The sequence below is a fragment of the Drosophila sechellia genome, chromosome X, assembly GCF_004382195.2.
Source record: "Drosophila sechellia strain sech25 chromosome X, ASM438219v1, whole genome shotgun sequence".
Lineage (NCBI taxonomy): Eukaryota > Metazoa > Arthropoda > Insecta > Diptera > Drosophilidae > Drosophila > Drosophila sechellia.
In genome coordinates this window covers 12,519,386-12,538,130 of record NC_045954.1, presented here as the reverse complement: position 1 = coordinate 12,538,130, position 18,745 = coordinate 12,519,386, and the positions used below count along the sequence as shown (strand labels likewise).

At 40.7% G+C, this 18,745-nt stretch overlaps 3 protein-coding genes across 7 annotated transcripts; 2 read left to right on the top strand and 1 right to left on the bottom strand.

The window, feature by feature from the left end:
- Positions 1–202: 202 nt before the first annotated feature.
- Positions 203–6,519, bottom strand: LOC6618593 (1-acyl-sn-glycerol-3-phosphate acyltransferase alpha). 5 transcript variants are annotated; one of them, XM_032724652.1, is made up of 4 exons: positions 6,199–6,519; positions 4,421–4,844; positions 2,115–2,248; positions 203–2,007 (listed from the first exon to the last, which is right to left on the bottom strand). In XM_032724652.1, exons 2-4 carry the CDS (start codon positions 4,609–4,611, stop codon positions 1,298–1,300), a joined length of 1,035 nt encoding a protein of 344 aa, XP_032580543.1. In that variant the 5' UTR covers positions 4,612–4,844; positions 6,199–6,519; the 3' UTR covers positions 203–1,297. The 5 variants fall into 5 exon arrangements, with proteins under 5 accessions (XP_032580543.1, XP_032580546.1, XP_032580544.1 ...); XM_002042816.2 differs by having other exon boundaries at positions 210–2,007; positions 6,290–6,474; XM_032724655.1 differs by lacking the exons at positions 4,421–4,844; positions 6,199–6,519 and adding an exon at positions 2,441–2,478.
- Positions 6,520–8,350: 1,831 nt separating this feature from the next.
- LOC6618592 (protein HBT1) lies at positions 8,351–12,266 on the top strand. Its single transcript, XM_032724867.1, has one exon. The coding sequence runs from the start codon at positions 8,655–8,657 to the stop codon at positions 11,664–11,666; it is 3,012 nt and encodes a 1,003-aa protein (XP_032580758.1). The 5' UTR covers positions 8,351–8,654; the 3' UTR covers positions 11,667–12,266.
- Positions 12,267–12,349: 83 nt separating this feature from the next.
- Positions 12,350–15,300, top strand: LOC6618591 (multifunctional protein ADE2). Its single transcript, XM_002042814.2, has 5 exons — positions 12,350–12,616; positions 13,045–13,248; positions 13,417–13,561; positions 13,937–14,049; positions 14,119–15,300. Exons 1-5 carry the CDS (start codon positions 12,595–12,597, stop codon positions 14,919–14,921), a joined length of 1,287 nt encoding a protein of 428 aa, XP_002042850.1. The 5' UTR covers positions 12,350–12,594; the 3' UTR covers positions 14,922–15,300.
- The last annotated feature ends 3,445 nt before the right edge of the window (positions 15,301–18,745 follow it).

Below are 18,745 nucleotides of genomic sequence, written 5' to 3'. Positions count from 1 at the left end.
TCTGAATTCAATTACAAGCGAGTAAGGGGTTACCTTTAAATGGGAACCCTAACCTAGTTAGGGAATGTCTTGTAAAAATAAAATACGTATGGTTTATAAAAACAAAAAGAACTTCGTTAACTGCTCGTCAAGTGGTCGATTGTAAAAATCGACCAGAATTCGGCCTACATAGCATATGTAATGTCGTTTGCAAGATTAATCATTCACAATGTGTGTTTAGATATTTATTTAATTATAATTACATATTATTTGGTGTAATCATCTAACCAGAACAGGCGGCAACAGGATCAAAAGATATCATGGAACTATCATATAATCTAGGGGCATAAAAACCTAATCGAAATGGCTTGGATTTTAACAATCCCCTAACAATCCCAGCCATTTCGAGTTGGACATGTTCTCCGCTTCCTGTTGCATCTTGTAAGGGATAGAGTTAATGTTTTTGGTTCGCTGTTAGTTGCTTTTTGGTATGTGTTGCCTAAGAAAGAGTTAAAGTCGGACAGTCGAGGGTCGCAGTTTTGCGGTTGCTTCTCCTAATACTTATTTTGGTGCCTGAATTAGTCAAACTATTTGGATGTGAGTGGATGTGTTGCTGCGTGGACTGTAGCCGAAATCGTAACATGGAATTGGCTTTTGAAGTACACTTTTTCGTAAACATTTGGATGTGACTAAAATATTATGCAAGTGCGTAAATCTACAAAATGATGCAAACAAAGCTGATTTATGTTCGAAAAAGTGTGTGTTAACTTAGACCTATTTGGGATTTGACTTTTTCAAATAAGACTAGCGCACTATCAAAATCCATATTGCTAAATTATTTCAAGTGGTAATACTTTTCTTAATTCGTTGTTTTAAAGTGGTACGGATTTGGTATTTACAAGTAATCAGCAATTTTAACTTATTATTTTCAGTTAACTAAATAAAATTGGAATCGATTGCTGTTTTCTCTTTTGCTTTCAATCAATTGGTTACATAAAGCAGGACATAAAAAATAACTTAAAAAATAATTTAGTTCTACACGAATTGAGAAATAAATTACGAATAATATGCAATAAACTGATGAGAAAACATAGTTTGGACTTCAAACAATAATATCAAAACAAATACTGCACGCGTACGATAATTGCACAAATGTAGACTACAGAATTCCCAAATAGGCCCAAATAAAGCTGATTGCCGGTTGACGTGTCCAACTAAAAGCCCCCAACGTGGCACTCCAGCTACGCCATGAGGTGTTTCGTATTTTTGGATATGAGTGTGTGGCTGCGTGTGTGTATGGATTGAATTGCTGCATAGCCTAAAGTGTCTTGAGCAAGCTGGCCTTTGCGGCTCCGGCTCCGTAGCCCGGCGGTTGACCGTAGGCCGAACTGTTACTGGCCACGGCAGCTGCGGCAGCCACCGCCGCATCCGCAACGGGAGTGGCAGCAGTTCCCGGAGAAGCCACTGTTGTTGTGGTGGAGGAGGAGGATGTTGATGCTGATGAGGCGGCTGGAATTCCTCCCCTTTTTATAGGCTTGTAACGCTGCAACGCCTCCGCGGACGTGACCCTGAAGGTTTCAATCATCTGGGAGCGAACACGATCCATTAGCACATCGATGTCGTCCTTGGTTAGTCCTTCGGTGCTAACCGGCGGCAACGTGGTAATCACAATGCGACCCGAATTCAATATCTTTTTCTTGTCATTGAGGAATGTGCAGTAGGATGAGAAGACCACCGGCAGGATGGGTATCTGCTGATCGATGGCCATGTGAAAGGCGCCCTTCTTGAACGGATGCAGTGCGCCCGTGTTGCGGCGCGTTCCCTCCGGGAAAACCCACAGTTTGATACGCTGCTTCTTGATGCGCCGGTTCACATCGTTCAGCGTTTCGCGCGCCTTCTCGCCGCGCACACGATCGATGAAGATTAGGCCAGCCAACCATGCAGCCAAACCAAAAGGCCAGGCGTAGAAGAGCTCTCGTTTGGCCACCACTGTGCACTTGTTCATCACATGCCAGATGTTGAACATGCCTGCAAATGATAACGAGACGGTCTCATTTAGTTGGCATCATTGAGATACCACTTTAAATTCACTGCTTGATTGATGGTCATGGTCATGGAGGAACCCATAGGCTTACCCAGCACATCCAGCGAGCTTTGGTGATTGGCCACAATGATGCAGGCCTGGTCCTTGGCCAAATGCTCCTTGCCGCGCAGCTCCCATCGCAGGCCAATCAACGTCGAAACGCGGTGGCACCAGGTGCTCGCCCATCTGCAAACAAAAAAAGTTCGAAAATATATTAGAAACATTGTAATCATTGATTTCTTCGATAGAGATTATATTATTTTTTGAAATCCATATCCCATAACAATTTCCCACACCGACGATGATCCACCGGCCAATTGTGAGTGCACCATTATTTAATCAAGTTGACAGCCATCGAGGCGTAGTTCTGATTTCTACCTTGTCGCCGGGATGATACCCATTCCACCTGAGCTCAACTAAATCGGCTAGTCATGCAGCATGTAATTACAGCTCGGGAACTGTATAAATTATACCCCTGGGAGGGTGCACACTGTTTACTAGGAATTCTCGTTTATTTCTCGCCTCCGAAAATGGATCGATAAACTGCATAAAATAGTTGGACAGAGGCATAATTGATTTGGGTGAGTGGTATTTGTGTGTGCGACTACCTGGACTTGTAGTAATCCACCCCTGATATCAAATATTCATTGTTGTCTAATGCAAATGGTTATTTGAGTCGCGCAAAATCGCCGAGGTGGCGAGAAAAGCTACCAGGTGCACTAACCACATACCAAAATGGTACAAAAAAAAAAATAGTAAAAAAAAAAATAATTAAATAAAAATCCACCGCATTGGGGACACAATTCGGTTTCCCTGGCTTTTCCACTCCCTTTTCCCAGATTCACGTCATAGAGCCAAATGGTAACCCAAGCACCCAAAAGTCCGTTTCAATTCCCCTCGAAATTTTCGTCCTTGGACTGGCGACACCTAGGCACTGGCCTCACTTAAAATCACTAACACAAATCACTAAGAAAATATAATTACGAATTTAACGACGTCAGAACTGTACGATACCCATTGCATGTTTTTTTGTATGTATTATTTTACATTTATAGTTTCCAAGTGATTAAATTACTCTGGAAATCAGTTTACTGAGCTAGCAACAATAGGGGTAACAACCATGGGCCACAAAACCCGCGAGGGTGCCATAAAAAAAAACCTTATCGCAACGGCAAGAAATTCGTCACAAATTCAATTTCCGATACCGGAATTGGTATTGCAAACATCGTAAACATAAGTTTATCAAACAATAAATCTATATCTTTCAACTTATTGACGGATGGCATTGTTTATGGTAGAAGCGTATGTTTTCATGGAGTCGTAAAGGACTATTAAACTATTTGGAGATTCAAAAGTTTAGATTATTAAATGTCTGATGTTGCAAGTTTGAAAATGATCATAATTAAGTGAATTAAATAAATTTAAAGTGACTAGTTCTAAGGTGTGTATAAAGCATACACCATAACTAAGTCTCCTTTTCTTCAAGTGTACAACAATTTTGTGGCTTTTGGACTTTCTGGGGCCTTGAGTGACAGTTGGCCAGTTGTCCAGTTGGCCCGAAGTGCATTGCGGACACCTGCAGTCACTCCTCCGCAGTTGGGTCCTTGTTAATATTGATGGCCAATTAAAATTGTATGTGTCATTGACGCATTCGCCTTGGGAACTCAAGGAAACCGTTTCGAAAAGGACGCCCACCTGCGGGCATCAATGATAAGCCAATTCTTTTGGGTTGAAATTAAGTTGGTGATACCGCAATTACTCTATTTGCCCGTCCAAGCCAATACAATGCATTATTTACCACCAATTTGATTGTCTTAAGCACTTTAACAGGGCTTGTGGTGGCGTGATGCCACATGGTGATTAAGAAAATTGTTTCATTAAGCTCATTAATTTGCATGGGAAAATTGTCATGAAGTTTGGTATTATTTGGGTTTGCAAGCAATTTAAGGGGTAAAGTTGATATCACCATTGGAAATATGTTTGATTTGATAAAGAAAAGAAAAAAGTCTTTGGCTTTAAGCATTATAAAGAAGTCTTAATATAAATACGATATAGTTTTTAGTTTCATAGTTAGGCATAATGGGAAGCACTTTAGCAAATGCTTTTCTTTTTTTTAAATTTGCTGTGTTTGTGTTGATGGGCAATCAGTCCCTCGAGTGCTTTATTGATATAGATGGGCAACCCATTAACGCTAAATCAAAACATGCTGAACTCAACTCAACAGATATGGGAGTTCTCTTGCTATAGTTATTGTTATTTGAAATATTCATTGTTCTCTGGTGTTGATGGTATATAATTCGTCTTATATTCTTCTATCAGATTGTTTTAGGATATTTGCATATATGTTGCACTACTTACAGCAGATTGCGGACATCGCAGGGTCGGGTGAGGAATGCCGGGATGAGGATGATCGAGTTGAACGATACGATGCCGTAGTACATCAGGAATTTGAAGTAGTATCGGAATATGTGATTGGTCTCGTAGAGGAATGGCAGCATAAGCAGCAAGAAAAGTCCCAGCAGCTCGATGAACGAAGTCATGGTGATCATTTGATTATGATACCGATTAAGCTTAGTGATTTAACCGATTCAGATCCTGGACCCAGATGCCGGGATCAATCTGCGCACTTTCTTGCTTGCTTCGCCCGATTTGCTACCCTGTATGGGTCTTTCTCGATACTTTCTTTACTTTACTTTCTCTGGCTTTCCTATGGTTAAGGCAGATTGCAGTCTTTTAGGTGTGATTTGTGTGTGGGTATCCTTGTCGTTCCGATATCGATGTCCTGAAAAAAGAAAATTTATAAGTTAGATACGATAATTGTATTTCAAATATAAAAAAATATCTTGAATAGTATTTGTTAGTATTCGTAAAAAAAAAAAGTTTCAAGACTATAAACCAAATTATTGCCAATCCAAACAAAGAACAGTGGAACTGGGTGTTAAAGGGCTAATTCTTACAGTTTTACAAGCACCGTTCTTTTGTTATGTTTTTGGGCTAGTGAAGCGTTAAGTGCTGATAAAGTGGGAGGAAGGGGAAATGGGCAATTGGTGTGTTGCACGCCATTTCTCCTGTTCCTTCCACTACTTTTATTGCTCACTCTTTTATGCAAGTAATAATATGACAATTATGCGAGTGCAACAAACCACAACGTCACAAGCACACAGTTATGAATACTACACTTCAGGGTAAAATAATAGCAAGCAGTTGAAGTTTAAAGCAAAACTTGTATAGAATAAGATCCCTTTTTTACATGCCTTGCTCAAAGTAAAAGTTAATTGGAAATATTTGCTAATATATTGTTTTGTGAAGGAGTGCATATGGTATTGATAAAGAATCGAACTAATGCTAATATCTTGACCGCAGCTGTATGTGCAGACGCCCAGAAGAAAGAGAAAAAATCAATTTAAATTTGCGCCCAGCGGCGAAAAACGGAACAAAACAAAACGGGGGAGAAACGAAGGAATGGGAATTTAGCATTCCATATTGTGTTTTTCTACGGGTTTTAATAGATACTATCAATGGGATACTATCAATTGATATGCTATTGAATCTCGATTTGAATGCTGCATATAATCAGCTAAATAAATTCTTTATTTTTTTGCCATTTCCTTTATTCGGTTTGCTGCCACTATTTCCATTTTCAGTTTTAACACTTGCGCGTCATTTTAGTTCGAGAACACCCATTGATATTTAAAAAAAAGCTTGATTTAAATTAAAATAAAATTAAATAAGAACACAAAATTAACTCCCAAAACTAAGATGCAAAAGAGAACTCTAAGTGCAATTTGCATAAAGAGACAATTTTACAATATGACAATTGTATTCCAAATGTCGCAAAAACTTGACTTTTTATTTACTATTTTGCAAAATAGGTCCATCAAGGGTTAATATTCTTGTTCCCTTACGAACACATCTGGCACAAAACAAAATAAGCAAAAAACGGTAAAAGAGGGTTGCGCCAAGAGAGCGGACAAAAAGAGAGGGTGGCATAGAGAGCGGCAGACACGCCAAGGATAATAGCAAAAGAAATCAAGTTAAAGACACACGCAAACACATAGCACACACACACAGAGAAACACTCGAATTAAACATAAATAAAAGCAATTTTCGTCAGCTCCGTTTTGTTGTGGACAAACCTTTACAATTAAATTAAACAATTCGAATTTAATACAATTTGCGGCTGCGTGTGGAATTCGCTTGACACACCAACAACAAATGTGTGCTCACTTTCTTCGTTTCGGCTTTTGTTTGTTGTGGGTTTCAATAAAAGCGACTACGTTTTTATTTGGATGTATTTCGTATGCAGTTATTTCTATTCTTTTTCTTCTACTTTATTTTTATTTTTTGCTGCTGCGGCGACGACACAACGCCGACGTCGACGGCGACGCGAAAACGACGTTGCGCTGCGTTTGCTGAGAATTTCCGTTACCGGCGTTCGCGCGACTTTCGTGGCAACTAGAGGTGCCGAAACATCGATGTTAACATCGATGTTTTTATCAATTTCCCGAAATATCGATGTTTATTATAGACTACGGACAATTTATATTTATCATTATTCGAAGAACAAGAGTAAGAGCTAGAGCTAACTATTTTAAATAATTTAATTGCAATTATTAGCTTGCATATACGACGGAGGCCAAATAATTTCCTATCGCCGAACTCGATTAAAAGCTACTGTTGTGGACAAACTTATGTTTATCGACAAAAATTTGGATATTCCGACAAAAAGAGGTGTGATAAAATGAAGACGATAAATGTACATATACACAAAGATATATATATGATTCAACTGCTAAAACAGGTCTCACAAATTTTTAATTTCCTATTATTACAACTTATAACAGTTTAAGATTATGAATATAAAAATATATATTTTTTTAATGTTATTTGTTTTATATTAAATTTCAAATTAATTTAAATTCATAATAAATAAATGTTTTTTAGTTTTTTTTTTCAAGTGTAAATAAAAAGATTACTTTTTTTAGAAAACATCGATGTTAAGTCTGTCTGCAAATATCGATAGGCGGCTAATTGTCGGCGGGGTGTGCGACCGCGCTGCATGGAGCCGGCATTGGGTTTGAGTCTTTGCTTGGGAACTAAAAAGCATAAACTAAAAACGTAGTTTCGAGAATGAATTGTGAATTAAATATTAAATTATATATAAATACTTATATTATATACATACTTATAAAAAATGAATAAAGCGGTTAGTTAAATATGACATCGTCTATGTAAACGGCTTGGTAAAAGCAAAAAAAAGTTGATATGACTACGACGAAAAATTTAATTTAAAAACGAACTAAAGGAAAACATAGCATAAGTTTTCTTACTTTTTCTCTCTTTACATATCTAAAAACAGAGCAGACTAATTATATAATTTACAGATCCCATTTCAACATTCTTAAATGATATATATAATTAATACATATGTTAAGAAGAAACAACCCGAATAAAAAATATAGATCAAAATCTAAAAAGAGCAACTGAAATGATTAAGGAATGCAAATTACTACTGCAGCCAGTACAGATAAGACCCTATTTAGTGTAGTATATATAGTAGTAGTAAATTTGTTAGTGTAAAACAAAAGCCATGCTGGCCTCAGTTTATTTCCAGTTCCTCCACATTTATAGAATTCAACTTGGCAAACTTTCTGACAGCTCACAACGCTATGATTTAAATGCGAGTTTCCGCACTTGGCAACCGATGCAATTGCGAAATGGAGCCCTTTGGCCCGCGGAAAGGAAAACGTGTGTGTCTGTCAGCGATTCGGCGGGAAATGGTTTTTATTTTTCTAGAGACGCTCTTGGCAAAAAACAAACAAACAAAAATATTTTTGTTTACATTTGATTTTCTTATCGCCGCCAAGCGATCCGTGTTGTGAGGAGCTCAATGCTGACAACTAAAAGTCGGACAGGTGGACCCGATGACGGACGCAAAACTATAATTTGATAATGTGTGTACTTGAACTTGCAAAATGTTGAAATAAATACGAGAATACAGTTTTTGAAATTCCCGTACAAGATAATGTTATACCCTTTAAGATATTGTTATATGTTTTTGTTGTTAATACCAGATGTAAGAATACTAATTTTGTAAATGAAAAGCAAAGAACTTAGCTTAGATTCGCTTAAATGCTTATATCTAGTCAGTTACAATATTATTGATTCTCAAAATTCTCAACTTTCAAATTTCAAGCGGACTATCGATACATATTTCAAGAACGCCCTGTAAAATCCAGACCAATTGGAAACACACATGTATCGATATTAACAGAACTGCGATGGCGATAGCAACTCGCACAGATGATTTTTGGATACAGCACTTGGTACGCCGTTTAAACAAACCATAAAATCGGGAGAAACCAAATTTTTGTGGTATCAAATATCGCATAAATCACACTGGTTGCAAAATGAAAGGAATATAGTGATCGAAGTCACCGTATAAGGTGACTTCACCCATCCAGTGAACTTGCACATCAAGCAGCCCAAGACTTTGCAATCGTATCCCGAAACTTCAGTTTCAGATGAGCCCATAACGTTCATAACTTTCATAACGTTAACGTACATATGTTGTGTTGAATCGGCTCCGAAAATGGATTGCAAAGAAGCTATTTCGAAGGAGCAAGCGGTAAGTCGAATCGCCCATAACGACTTCATTATAGTCTCCCGTCAATTGCTGATCAATCGAGCCGACACGGATAAGGACAAACGGAGTGCCAAGATGCTCATTATCTACAGCACTGGAACGCAGCACATCGTCACCTTCAAGCTGCCCATCCATGCGTGTACAGTGCAAGAGCTGTTTCTCAAGATGAACCTTCATATCGAGGATAACATCACGATTGATTGCATGGAGAATGCCGGTGGTATTATCCATTTGGTGGTCTCTGTGGGATTCGCCATCGGTGATACCATTGCCGATACGATTGCCAAGGCGGAGGAGTACTACAAGAAGGTGCATCAGTCCAGGGCGTCCGCTGTTGCCGCGCCTCGCAACGCGGTGCCCGTTGAAGAGCCACCATCTCGTGCGGTTGTCAAGCCATCGGAGACTTCGGTGGCCAACAATGGTAGCCAGCCAGCTGCAACCAAAGGCAAGAAGCACAAGAAAAGACATTGCGCTCCGGGAGACACCAATGCCGACAAAGTGATATCGTCGTCGAATCAAGACGCCAATACTCCCAAGACCAAGAAACATAAGAAGGGCCATTCTGCAAAGGACAGGAATGGTTATCAAGCTGCTGGTGCTCAAGACAAGCCAGGTTCATCTGGCAATAAACAGGGAAATCAAACCCCTACGGGTAACACCTCAACTTCTCCAAAGAAGAGTAATACAGCCCAAGTGATATCGTCGGCGGATCAAGACGACAATACTCCCAAGACCAAGAAACAGAAGAAGCGCCACTCTGCAGAGGACAGCAATGGTTATCAAGCTGCTGGTGCTCAAGACAAGCCAGGTTCATCTGGCAATAAACAGGGAAATCAAACCCCTACGGGTAACACCTCAACTTCTCCAAAGAAGAGTAATACAGCCCAAGTGATATCGTCGGCGGATCAAGACGACAATACTCCCAAGACCAAGAAACAGAAGAAGCGCCACTCTGCAGAGGACAGCAATGGTTATCAAGCTGCTGGTGCTCAAGACAAGCCAGGTTCATCTGGCAATAAACAGGGAAATCAAACCCCTACGGGTAACACCTCAACTTCTCCAAAGAAGAGTAATACAGCCCAAGTGATATCGTCGGCGGATCAAGACGACAATACTCCCAAGACCAAGAAACAGAAGAAGCGCCACTCTGCAGAGGACAGCAATGGTTATCAAGCTGCTGGTGCTCAAGACAAGCCAGGTTCATCTGGCAATAAACAGGGAAATCAAACCCCTACGGGTAACACCTCAACTTCTCCAAAGAAGAGTAATACAGCCCAAGTGATATCGTCGGCGGATCAAGACGACAATACTCCCAAGACCAAGAAACAGAAGAAGCGCCACTCTGCAGAGGACAGCAATGGTTATCAAGCTGCTGGAGCTCAAGACAAGCCAGGTTCATCTGGCAATAAACAGGGAAATCAAACCCCTACGGGTAACACCTCAACTTCTCCAAAGAAGAGTAATACAGCCCAAGTGATATCGTCGGCGGATCAAGACGACAATACTCCCAAGACCAAGAAACAGAAGAAGCGCCACTCTGCAGAGGACAGCAATGGTTATCAAGCTGCTGGTGCTCAAGACAAGCCATGTTCATCTGGCAATAAACAGGGAAATCAAACCCCTACGGGTAACACCTCAAATTCTCCAAAGAAGAGCAATGGTCTCCAGGGCGTGCAACCAGCTGGAGATGCTCTCGCAAGCTCCCAGTCAATCCAGTCGAAGGACCAAGTCGCACATGCCACTGTTAGCAAGAAATCGGAAGAGACAGCTGGTGGATCTCAATCGCGGGTGCAACCGAATGTTGCATACATACCGGCGCCAGCCGAGAAAGCAACTAGTGACACTATACCCACACCTGCAGAACGGGCAGAGAAGAGTCGCCTGCGCCGGAACCGCAACTGGATACTAAGCAGGGACTTTGACGAAGAAGTCATTGTGCTGTTGAGCAGCGAGGATGAGGAGACCACCGCCGCCGACAATGGCCAAACAGAGGGAAGACTCTCCGTCGACGAGAATCCAACGCTTTTCACATATCCGCCCACCGGAACCGGTGGCCTGAGCATCACCATTAAGGACTTTATGTGTCTCAAGGAAGGCTCATATCTGAACGACATAATCATTGATTTTTATCTGCGCTGGCTAAAGAATAACATCATACCAGAGGGTCAGCGCGATGGGACGCACATCTTTAGCACATTTTTCTACAAGAGATTGACCACAGATACGAGTCCCAACAAGAAGAAGACGCCGGTGGCCCAGAGGCGTCACGAAAGGGTAAAGAAGTGGACACGGAACGTGAATATATTCGAGAAGGATTTCATCATAATACCATTCAACGATCAGTCCCATTGGATACTGGCCATCATATGTTTTCCATACCTGACGTCTTCCGTGGTTAACGATGATGTACAGACACCCGGCGAAGACATTCCAATCAAACAGCCATTGATTCTCATCTTCGATTCGTTGGCGGACAGCAAACGCAATCGAGATATGGCTATATTGCGGGATTACCTCAACTTCGAGTACAAGGCAAAGCATCCGAGACAGCGGGCGCGCATCTTCAACAGGGATAATATGCCCGGTCTTATTGTGGAGGTGCCGCAGCAGGAGAATCTCACCGATTGCGGCCTCTATCTGCTGCAGTATGCGGAGCAATTCTTCACAAAACCCATCGTTAACTATAAGCTGCCCATTACGGAGCTGATCGATTGGTTTGACCTGCTCACAGTAACCAAGAAGCGCGAGGATATCGCCAATCTCATCCAGAATCTGATGAATGAAGGCAATCAGCAGGGCATAACTATGCCCGTCATAAAGTTTCCCACACTGAATGGCATAATGGTGATGGATGTGGATGACGAGAAGGAATGTGACACGGAGGAAGAGAATCAAACTATAAACCAATATAGTTTTAAAACCAGAGCACCGCCGAAAAGAAGGCATACACTCAAGTAAACCACTTGTGAAGTGGCTGCTTCGGAAAACTATATTTTCACACGGAAGAACTGAAGACGACGACAACGCAATGCACACACGTTTGGAACACTAGGAGGAGCAAGTGACACGAAGGTGGGTTCACCAGAATTATGCGATTTTTCCCCAAAAGCAAGAAAACGTTCATACACACACACACACAAGTCACCAAAAAGAGCAGTGCGGCCAACAAGACGATAAAGAGGCTACCTACCAGAGAGAGAGAAAGAGAGACACAGATCAGGATCACAGGATGAGCAGGATAAGCAGCATGAGCGGGATAAGCAGGAGCTGGATGCCAGGAGGTGGAGAATGGCCAAAAATCAAGAAAAATTGTAATTTAGAGTCACCAAATTAATAGAAAATATTTTTTTTTGTAAATAGCAAAATAAACGGTCCATAGGCCCAATAACAATAAGTCACGCAATAAGCATAGCTTTATAGATTGCCAAAAATGAATTCTACTATACTATATGGTACTTAAGCGCGGTTATCAGCTATTTGGAAAACTGTAGGGTATTACCAAATCAGCATTATACTCGACTCTAAGCCCACACACACACACACACACACACACGCACACGCACGTTGATCTCTTTGCATTGGTGTTGGGGTTCGGCGATAAGAAAATCGAGCCATAAAGTCGCGCCGGCGATTCTATAGACGCTCAGTTGCTTTGGAGCGATTCTTTGATGCAGACGAACGTCGGAGTTAGCGGATTGTAATAAAAGAGCAAGCACAGAAAAAGAGAGAGAGAGCGAAAAAGACAGAGAGAACGATAGAGCGAGAGCGAGTGGGAAGGCACAAGCGAATATCGAGCATAAAGCAAAGCCCGCAACACGTGAAACAGCCAGCCAATTGGTTTCAATTTCTATTCTGAAAGTCGAGCGACAAGAACGTGCGATTCGAGATGTCCACCACAACCACATCCAGTAAGTTAAGTCATCGCCAAGGCTTGCCCGAAACCATAAACTATAAACTTCATAACGTAAATATTACCAAAGATCCCATCTATTTTATCCGATTTTTCATAAATAAGACAAGTTTAATGTGATGAAAGGCAAATCAGTTGCTTATGTTTTTCGGCCAGCCTTGGATTTATTTACACAGTTATTCGGGTTTCCTAAAAAAACCACTTGAGCAACGGAAAATTTTCATGGTTCTGTTAATCAAAAAAGTATAATGTACTATCATCTTTCAATGCTGTTTTTCGAGCTGTCTGCTGTAAACAAGAAGTTTGGCTTTCCATTGTTGAAATCAAGATAATAGTGGAATTCGTAAACAAGGTGTCTTTCCATTCCTTAAATCAGAATCATATATATATTGATGGTAAATGCAACTGCAACTTGAATTTCCACAGTTGAGGGCTACAAGCTCGGCAAGGTCATCATCGAGGGCAAGACCAAGCAGGTGTACGATCTGCCGGAGCAGCCAGGATTGTGCCTGCTCCTCAGCAAGGATCGCATCACCGCCGGCGATGGTGTCAAAGCTCACGATCTGGCCGGCAAGGCGGAGATCTCCAATACCACCAACGGCCAGGTCTTCAGGCTGCTCAACGAGGCAGGTGAGTGGAATGGTTTTCAACTTAATTAACAACTGATATACAAAATGCAGACGATTGAATGTACATTACCAATTATACGTAACCCACTCTTTTTGTTGAACCATACAAGTCAAATGAAATGCATAACTAGATTGATCAATTAATTAATGAATGCTTTTCAATCCGCAGGCATTCGCACCGCCTATGTGAAACAGTGCAGCGCCAAGGCCTTCATCGCCCGCAAATGCCAGATGATACCCATTGAGTGGGTGACCCGCCGCCTGGCCACCGGTTCGTTTCTCAAGCGCAATGTCGGAGTGCCCGAGGGCTACAGGTTGGTAATGGTAAACAGCCACTTGCTCGCTGGGGTTATCACCCCATTCGATTCGTTGCGATCTCTGTGTTATCTGTGCCCACTTGCGGTAAACAAATTCAAATGCAATCGATGCACTGCAGCAGGGTCAACAATCGCTGATAAGCGCTGTACACTCGGTGCCCTCAAAGCCATCGAAATCTGTAATTCAAGTCAAGATTTTCGTTTCATTTGATGTCATACCAAGGCAATAGCTCTTTTTTTATGGCTTTGATTGCCAACTAGTCCGCCTCTTTGAGTAATTGTAAGCTAGTTACTAGTAGTAACACAAAATGTCGCTAGAGATTTAATTTATTCATTACAAATTATTAAAAAAATTACATTTGCATTGCGCAGGTTCTCGCCGCCCAAGCAGGAGACGTTCTTCAAGGACGATGCCAACCACGATCCCCAGTGGAGCGAGGAGCAGATTATCTCCGCCAAATTCGAGCTGAATGGCCTGGTGATCGGTGGGTACTTGCACCTACACTTTTACATATAAAAATCTAAACCAACTGTTTTTTTCTCCCAAAAACTAGGCCAAGATGAGGTGGACATTATGCGTAGAACCACACTGCTGGTCTTCGAGATTCTCGAAAGGGCGTGGCAGACCAAGAACTGCGCCCTGATCGACATGAAAGTGGAGTTCGGTATCTGCGCCGATGGCAACATTGTGCTGGCCGACATCATTGATTCCGATTCGTGGCGTTTGTGGCCAGCGGGTGACAAGCGTTTGATGGTCGACAAGCAGGTGTATCGCAATCTGGCAGCGGTGACTGCCACCGATTTGGATACGGTGAAGAGGAACTTCATTTGGGTGGCCGAACAACTGGTTGATATTGTGCCCAAGAAGGATCATCTGGTTGTCGTTCTGATGGGCAGTGCCTCCGATATATCGCACAGCGAGAAGATAGCCACCAGCTGTCGATCCCTTGGCCTCAATGTGGAACTCCGCGTGAGTTCCGCCCACAAGGGACCGGAGGAAACGCTGCGCATTGTCCGCGAATACGAATCGGTGATGAGCAACCTGATCTTTGTGGCCGTCGCCGGGCGATCCAATGGACTGGGTCCAGTCGTTTCCGGCAGCACCAACTATCCGGTAATTAATTGTCCGCCCGTCAAATCGGACAACATGCAGGTGGACGTGTGGTCCAGCTTGAATCTGCCATCGGGCCTGGGCTGTGCCACAGTCCTATATCCAGAGGCAGCTGCTCTGCATGCGGCCACCATTCTGGGGCTGGGCAACTTCATGGTCTGGTCGAAATTGCGTGTCAAGGCGCTCAACAACTTTATCACTCTCAAGAAGGCCGACAAGGAGTTGCGCGGCGTGCGAAATGCTTAGTTGTGCCAACTGCTGGGTGATCACCTAGAGATATCAGCATTGGATATCAACCAGGAGGCCATAAAGAGAATCCTCACCTGATCATTGCCGTTCGGCGATCATCCAGGGATCCCATAAAGGTCATCCATCAGATCCCATTCTTTCTTAATTCTTCTTTTCTCCTTATTTTTTTTTTATACCAAACATTTTTTTATTTTTTATTAGTATTAGGAAAGCATGACTTCAACTTGTTGTACCACGTTCTTCACAGGTTACGAACTCGACAAAACAAATAATAAAAATTACATTTTAAATGTTACGCATTTTGAGCTTAGTTATTTGTAATTGTAATGATGTGCTAAACGTAAAAGAAATATAGTTTGGATTACGTAAATGTCAATACATTTCTCAATTTTCCTACTAAAAATAATCCGTTTTTTTGCCACAGCTTTAAAAATAATTGTCTGAATATGAAATGGCATATTCCGTCGAGCTCGTGATAAAATTTCCAATCAAACTGTGTCCGAAAATTATAATTTTTTTTTTTCCCATTTTTGCAAATTTTGATGATCCTTACAAAAAATGCAAAAATTGACCCAAAAATTAATTTTTCTAAATTCTTCAAAAAGTGATAGGGATAGTTAGCACTGGTTATTAGCTGCTCAAAACAGTTATTTTTTCAACTATATGACAATTTTTAGCTAAGTTATGACTAAAATTGAGTTTATAAAATCACGTTTTTGGCAAAACCCGTTTTTTCGAATTTTGGTCAATAAATAATCCGTTTTTTGCCACAACTTTAAAAATAATAGCCTGAATATGGAATGTTATACCTCGTTGAGCTCGTAAATAAAATTCCAATCGAACTGTGTCCAAAATTTGGAATTCTATTTTTTTGCCATTTTTTGCAAATTTTGATGATGTAATAATCCCTTACAAAAATGCGAAAATTTGTCCAAAAATAAAATTTCCAAAATCCGTCAAAAAGTGATAGGGATCGTTAGCACTGGTAAATAGCTGCTTAAAACAGTCATTCTTTTAACTTTGTGACCATTTTTAGCCAAGTTAAGACGAAATCTGCATTCGTTACCAAGCCAATTTCCCAACTGACATCCTTTCATTAAATATTCAAACGCAATTTTAAATACTTGTTGTTTTTTTTTTTTCAAATAGATTCAGTTTGAATTTAGAACTACGTTTTTGTTTAGTTTGCAAATTTTTAGTTCAAACTAATTGATAGCATACTCTTGGGCTGAGACGATGACGATTTTAATGACTAAGCTGTTGCACTTTTTAAACGTGATTATTGTCAATATTAACCAATTAAAAAAACCGGGAAAAGGTTACCACAATTAGCCATATGTATGGTTTATATATTAAAATAGCATCTAAGATGCGTAAAAAATTTGTAACACAGCACGTTTGTGGAACAGAGAAATAGTAGGACTAATTTCCAAAAATTGTAAATAAAACACTTATTTATCAAATGTAAACCAAGAGCTTTATTTTAATTTTAATTAGTTTAGTTAAGCTTCAATGTCTTGAAAAATGTACAATAATAAAACTAGGTATATATTTTATGTACATTTAAATTAAAGTAATTAGAAAAATAATGAAAAAATAAAGTAAGTGTATCAAAATACAAAGCAATTTGTTTATTCAAATAAAAATGCTAATGATAGTAAACTACTAATAGTGTTGAACCTACAATACATGTATGTATATATATATATGTATGTATATATATATATATATATATATATATACATACATACATGCTCCTTTCGAAAATCATATGGCTACCTTGTGGTGTAGGGGATTGAGAGGCGGGGAGTACCGAGACCGGGAAAATATGTGCTAAAGTGCGCCGGCCACCGCAGGTCAATTAATCATACTTTAGTGTTTAGCAGACAACACCACAAAAATACAAACACAAGCACAAACACAAACGCAAACAACGAAGCACAATTCATAATAATAACAATAATTTAGCATAAGAGTAGCGGGAAGGGCGAAGGGTGCGAGTGAGACGGCGAATGTACACATTAAAAGTCAGGGTCAAAGTGTGGCCATTGTGTGTTTGCCTCTCCCTCTGGCGCACCAACCGAAACGCCACACCTCCCCCTCCCACACCACACACACAAGTGTCTGCTGTTGTTGGAAACAACAATAAGCAATAAGAAATATGAATGGCAAAGCAAATGTAACAAAATGTTGAGAAAACTAAGGAAAACACAAAAGAGACAAGAGCTTGGTTCATAAGAAAATACCCTGCAATTCAATGAAGCTTTTGTGATATTATAGTCAAATTAGATTAACATTCAGATTAAAAACTATATATCTTAATATGTATATGTATTTAAAGTTTTTAAGCGAATGCAAGCAATTAGTAAATACAGCACATATTTATAAAAAAAAAGGTTTTTAGGTACAAAATTTTGCCTAAAAACGCTTGTTTAAGAAGACGAAAAATTATGAAAATAGAACAATTTTTTTATAAAACATAAAGCTAGCAAAAAATTACGTAGGCGGGAACCTAACCTCAATTTGAGTGCCAGAACTAAGAGGTTCAGTTCTCTTAACTATGCAAATTGAACCCGTGTCCATATTCGAGCATGCCCTTTTCTTTTGCGGCTAAAATGAGTAACTGCGACGTTGGGGTCCCAGCTACAACAAAAGCAAATGCAAAAACAACTACAACTGCAAATACAACGACAACAATGGCCGGCAATTGTTTTGCGGCGTCGCCTCTGCCGCTGCTGCTGCCGCTGCCTCTGTCGCTGCTTTGCCGACGTCAATGACGCAGCGCTATGTTTGCGGTGGCTATTGCTATTGTGGCATCCGTCTGCCCCCACCCCCCTCTCAAAACCATCCCACGCCAGCCGCAATTGGTTTCTTTGTTGTATTACTTGTTTTCTGTTTGCCGATTCGGTTTTCTTCTTTCTTTCTTTTTTTTTGTTTTTGCGAATAAAAACTGTTTTGTTACAAGCGCGAATGCCGCGATCGCAGTCGATCGCTCTACACGTTTTCATTATAATTTTACTGTCTCACCTCTCGCTCCCACCCACTGCCATCATCCTCTCACTTTGCCGGCTACAGGCCACATTCATTTAATTAGAAATTTGTTCTTAAATATGCATATTCTATACTCAAAACGATATTTTACCGAAATTTTGACTAAGAGTGGACTGCCATCCAGTTTCCAAAAAGAAACATTATTCAACATTAACATAATAACTTATGTAAAAATCATACAATATAAGTTCGTTTTTGCGAGGCCCTGCTGTACCCATTTGGCGAGGCAACTCTTTCAACTTGTTGCTAAAAATATGCAAGACAGTAAAAGGAAACCGGTTTCCCCCCGTCCCGCTCACACGCACATGTACGTACTGTATGTATGTATGTATGTGTGGATATGGCTATATAACTGGTTGTTGCTGGGTGCCGAGCCACTGACCGAATGGTTGGATGCGGGGGGGATGGAGCGAGGTGAAACTGGAACTGTGACTTGATAATTCAGTCGGCACAAGAAGCAAACCGATCGGTGCACACACAAAGCCACAGTAAAATGGCAAAAACAACATTGTTAACCAACCACATGCAAAACACCAACACGTAATACAAGATCGTAAAGCGGTTTCTACATACATACATACATATGTACATAGTATGGTGGGAAGGGGAAGGGGGAACGGGCGCAGGGGGCTGAGGATGGGGCAGCATCGATTACGCGCGCAAAACCGGCAAGCCGATGAAACTGTGGACACCGCACTAAAGGTCACATCAATACATGGAAGTGGTTCAGATTTCTTCTCTTTTTTTAATTTATTTTATGGTAAGTTTAA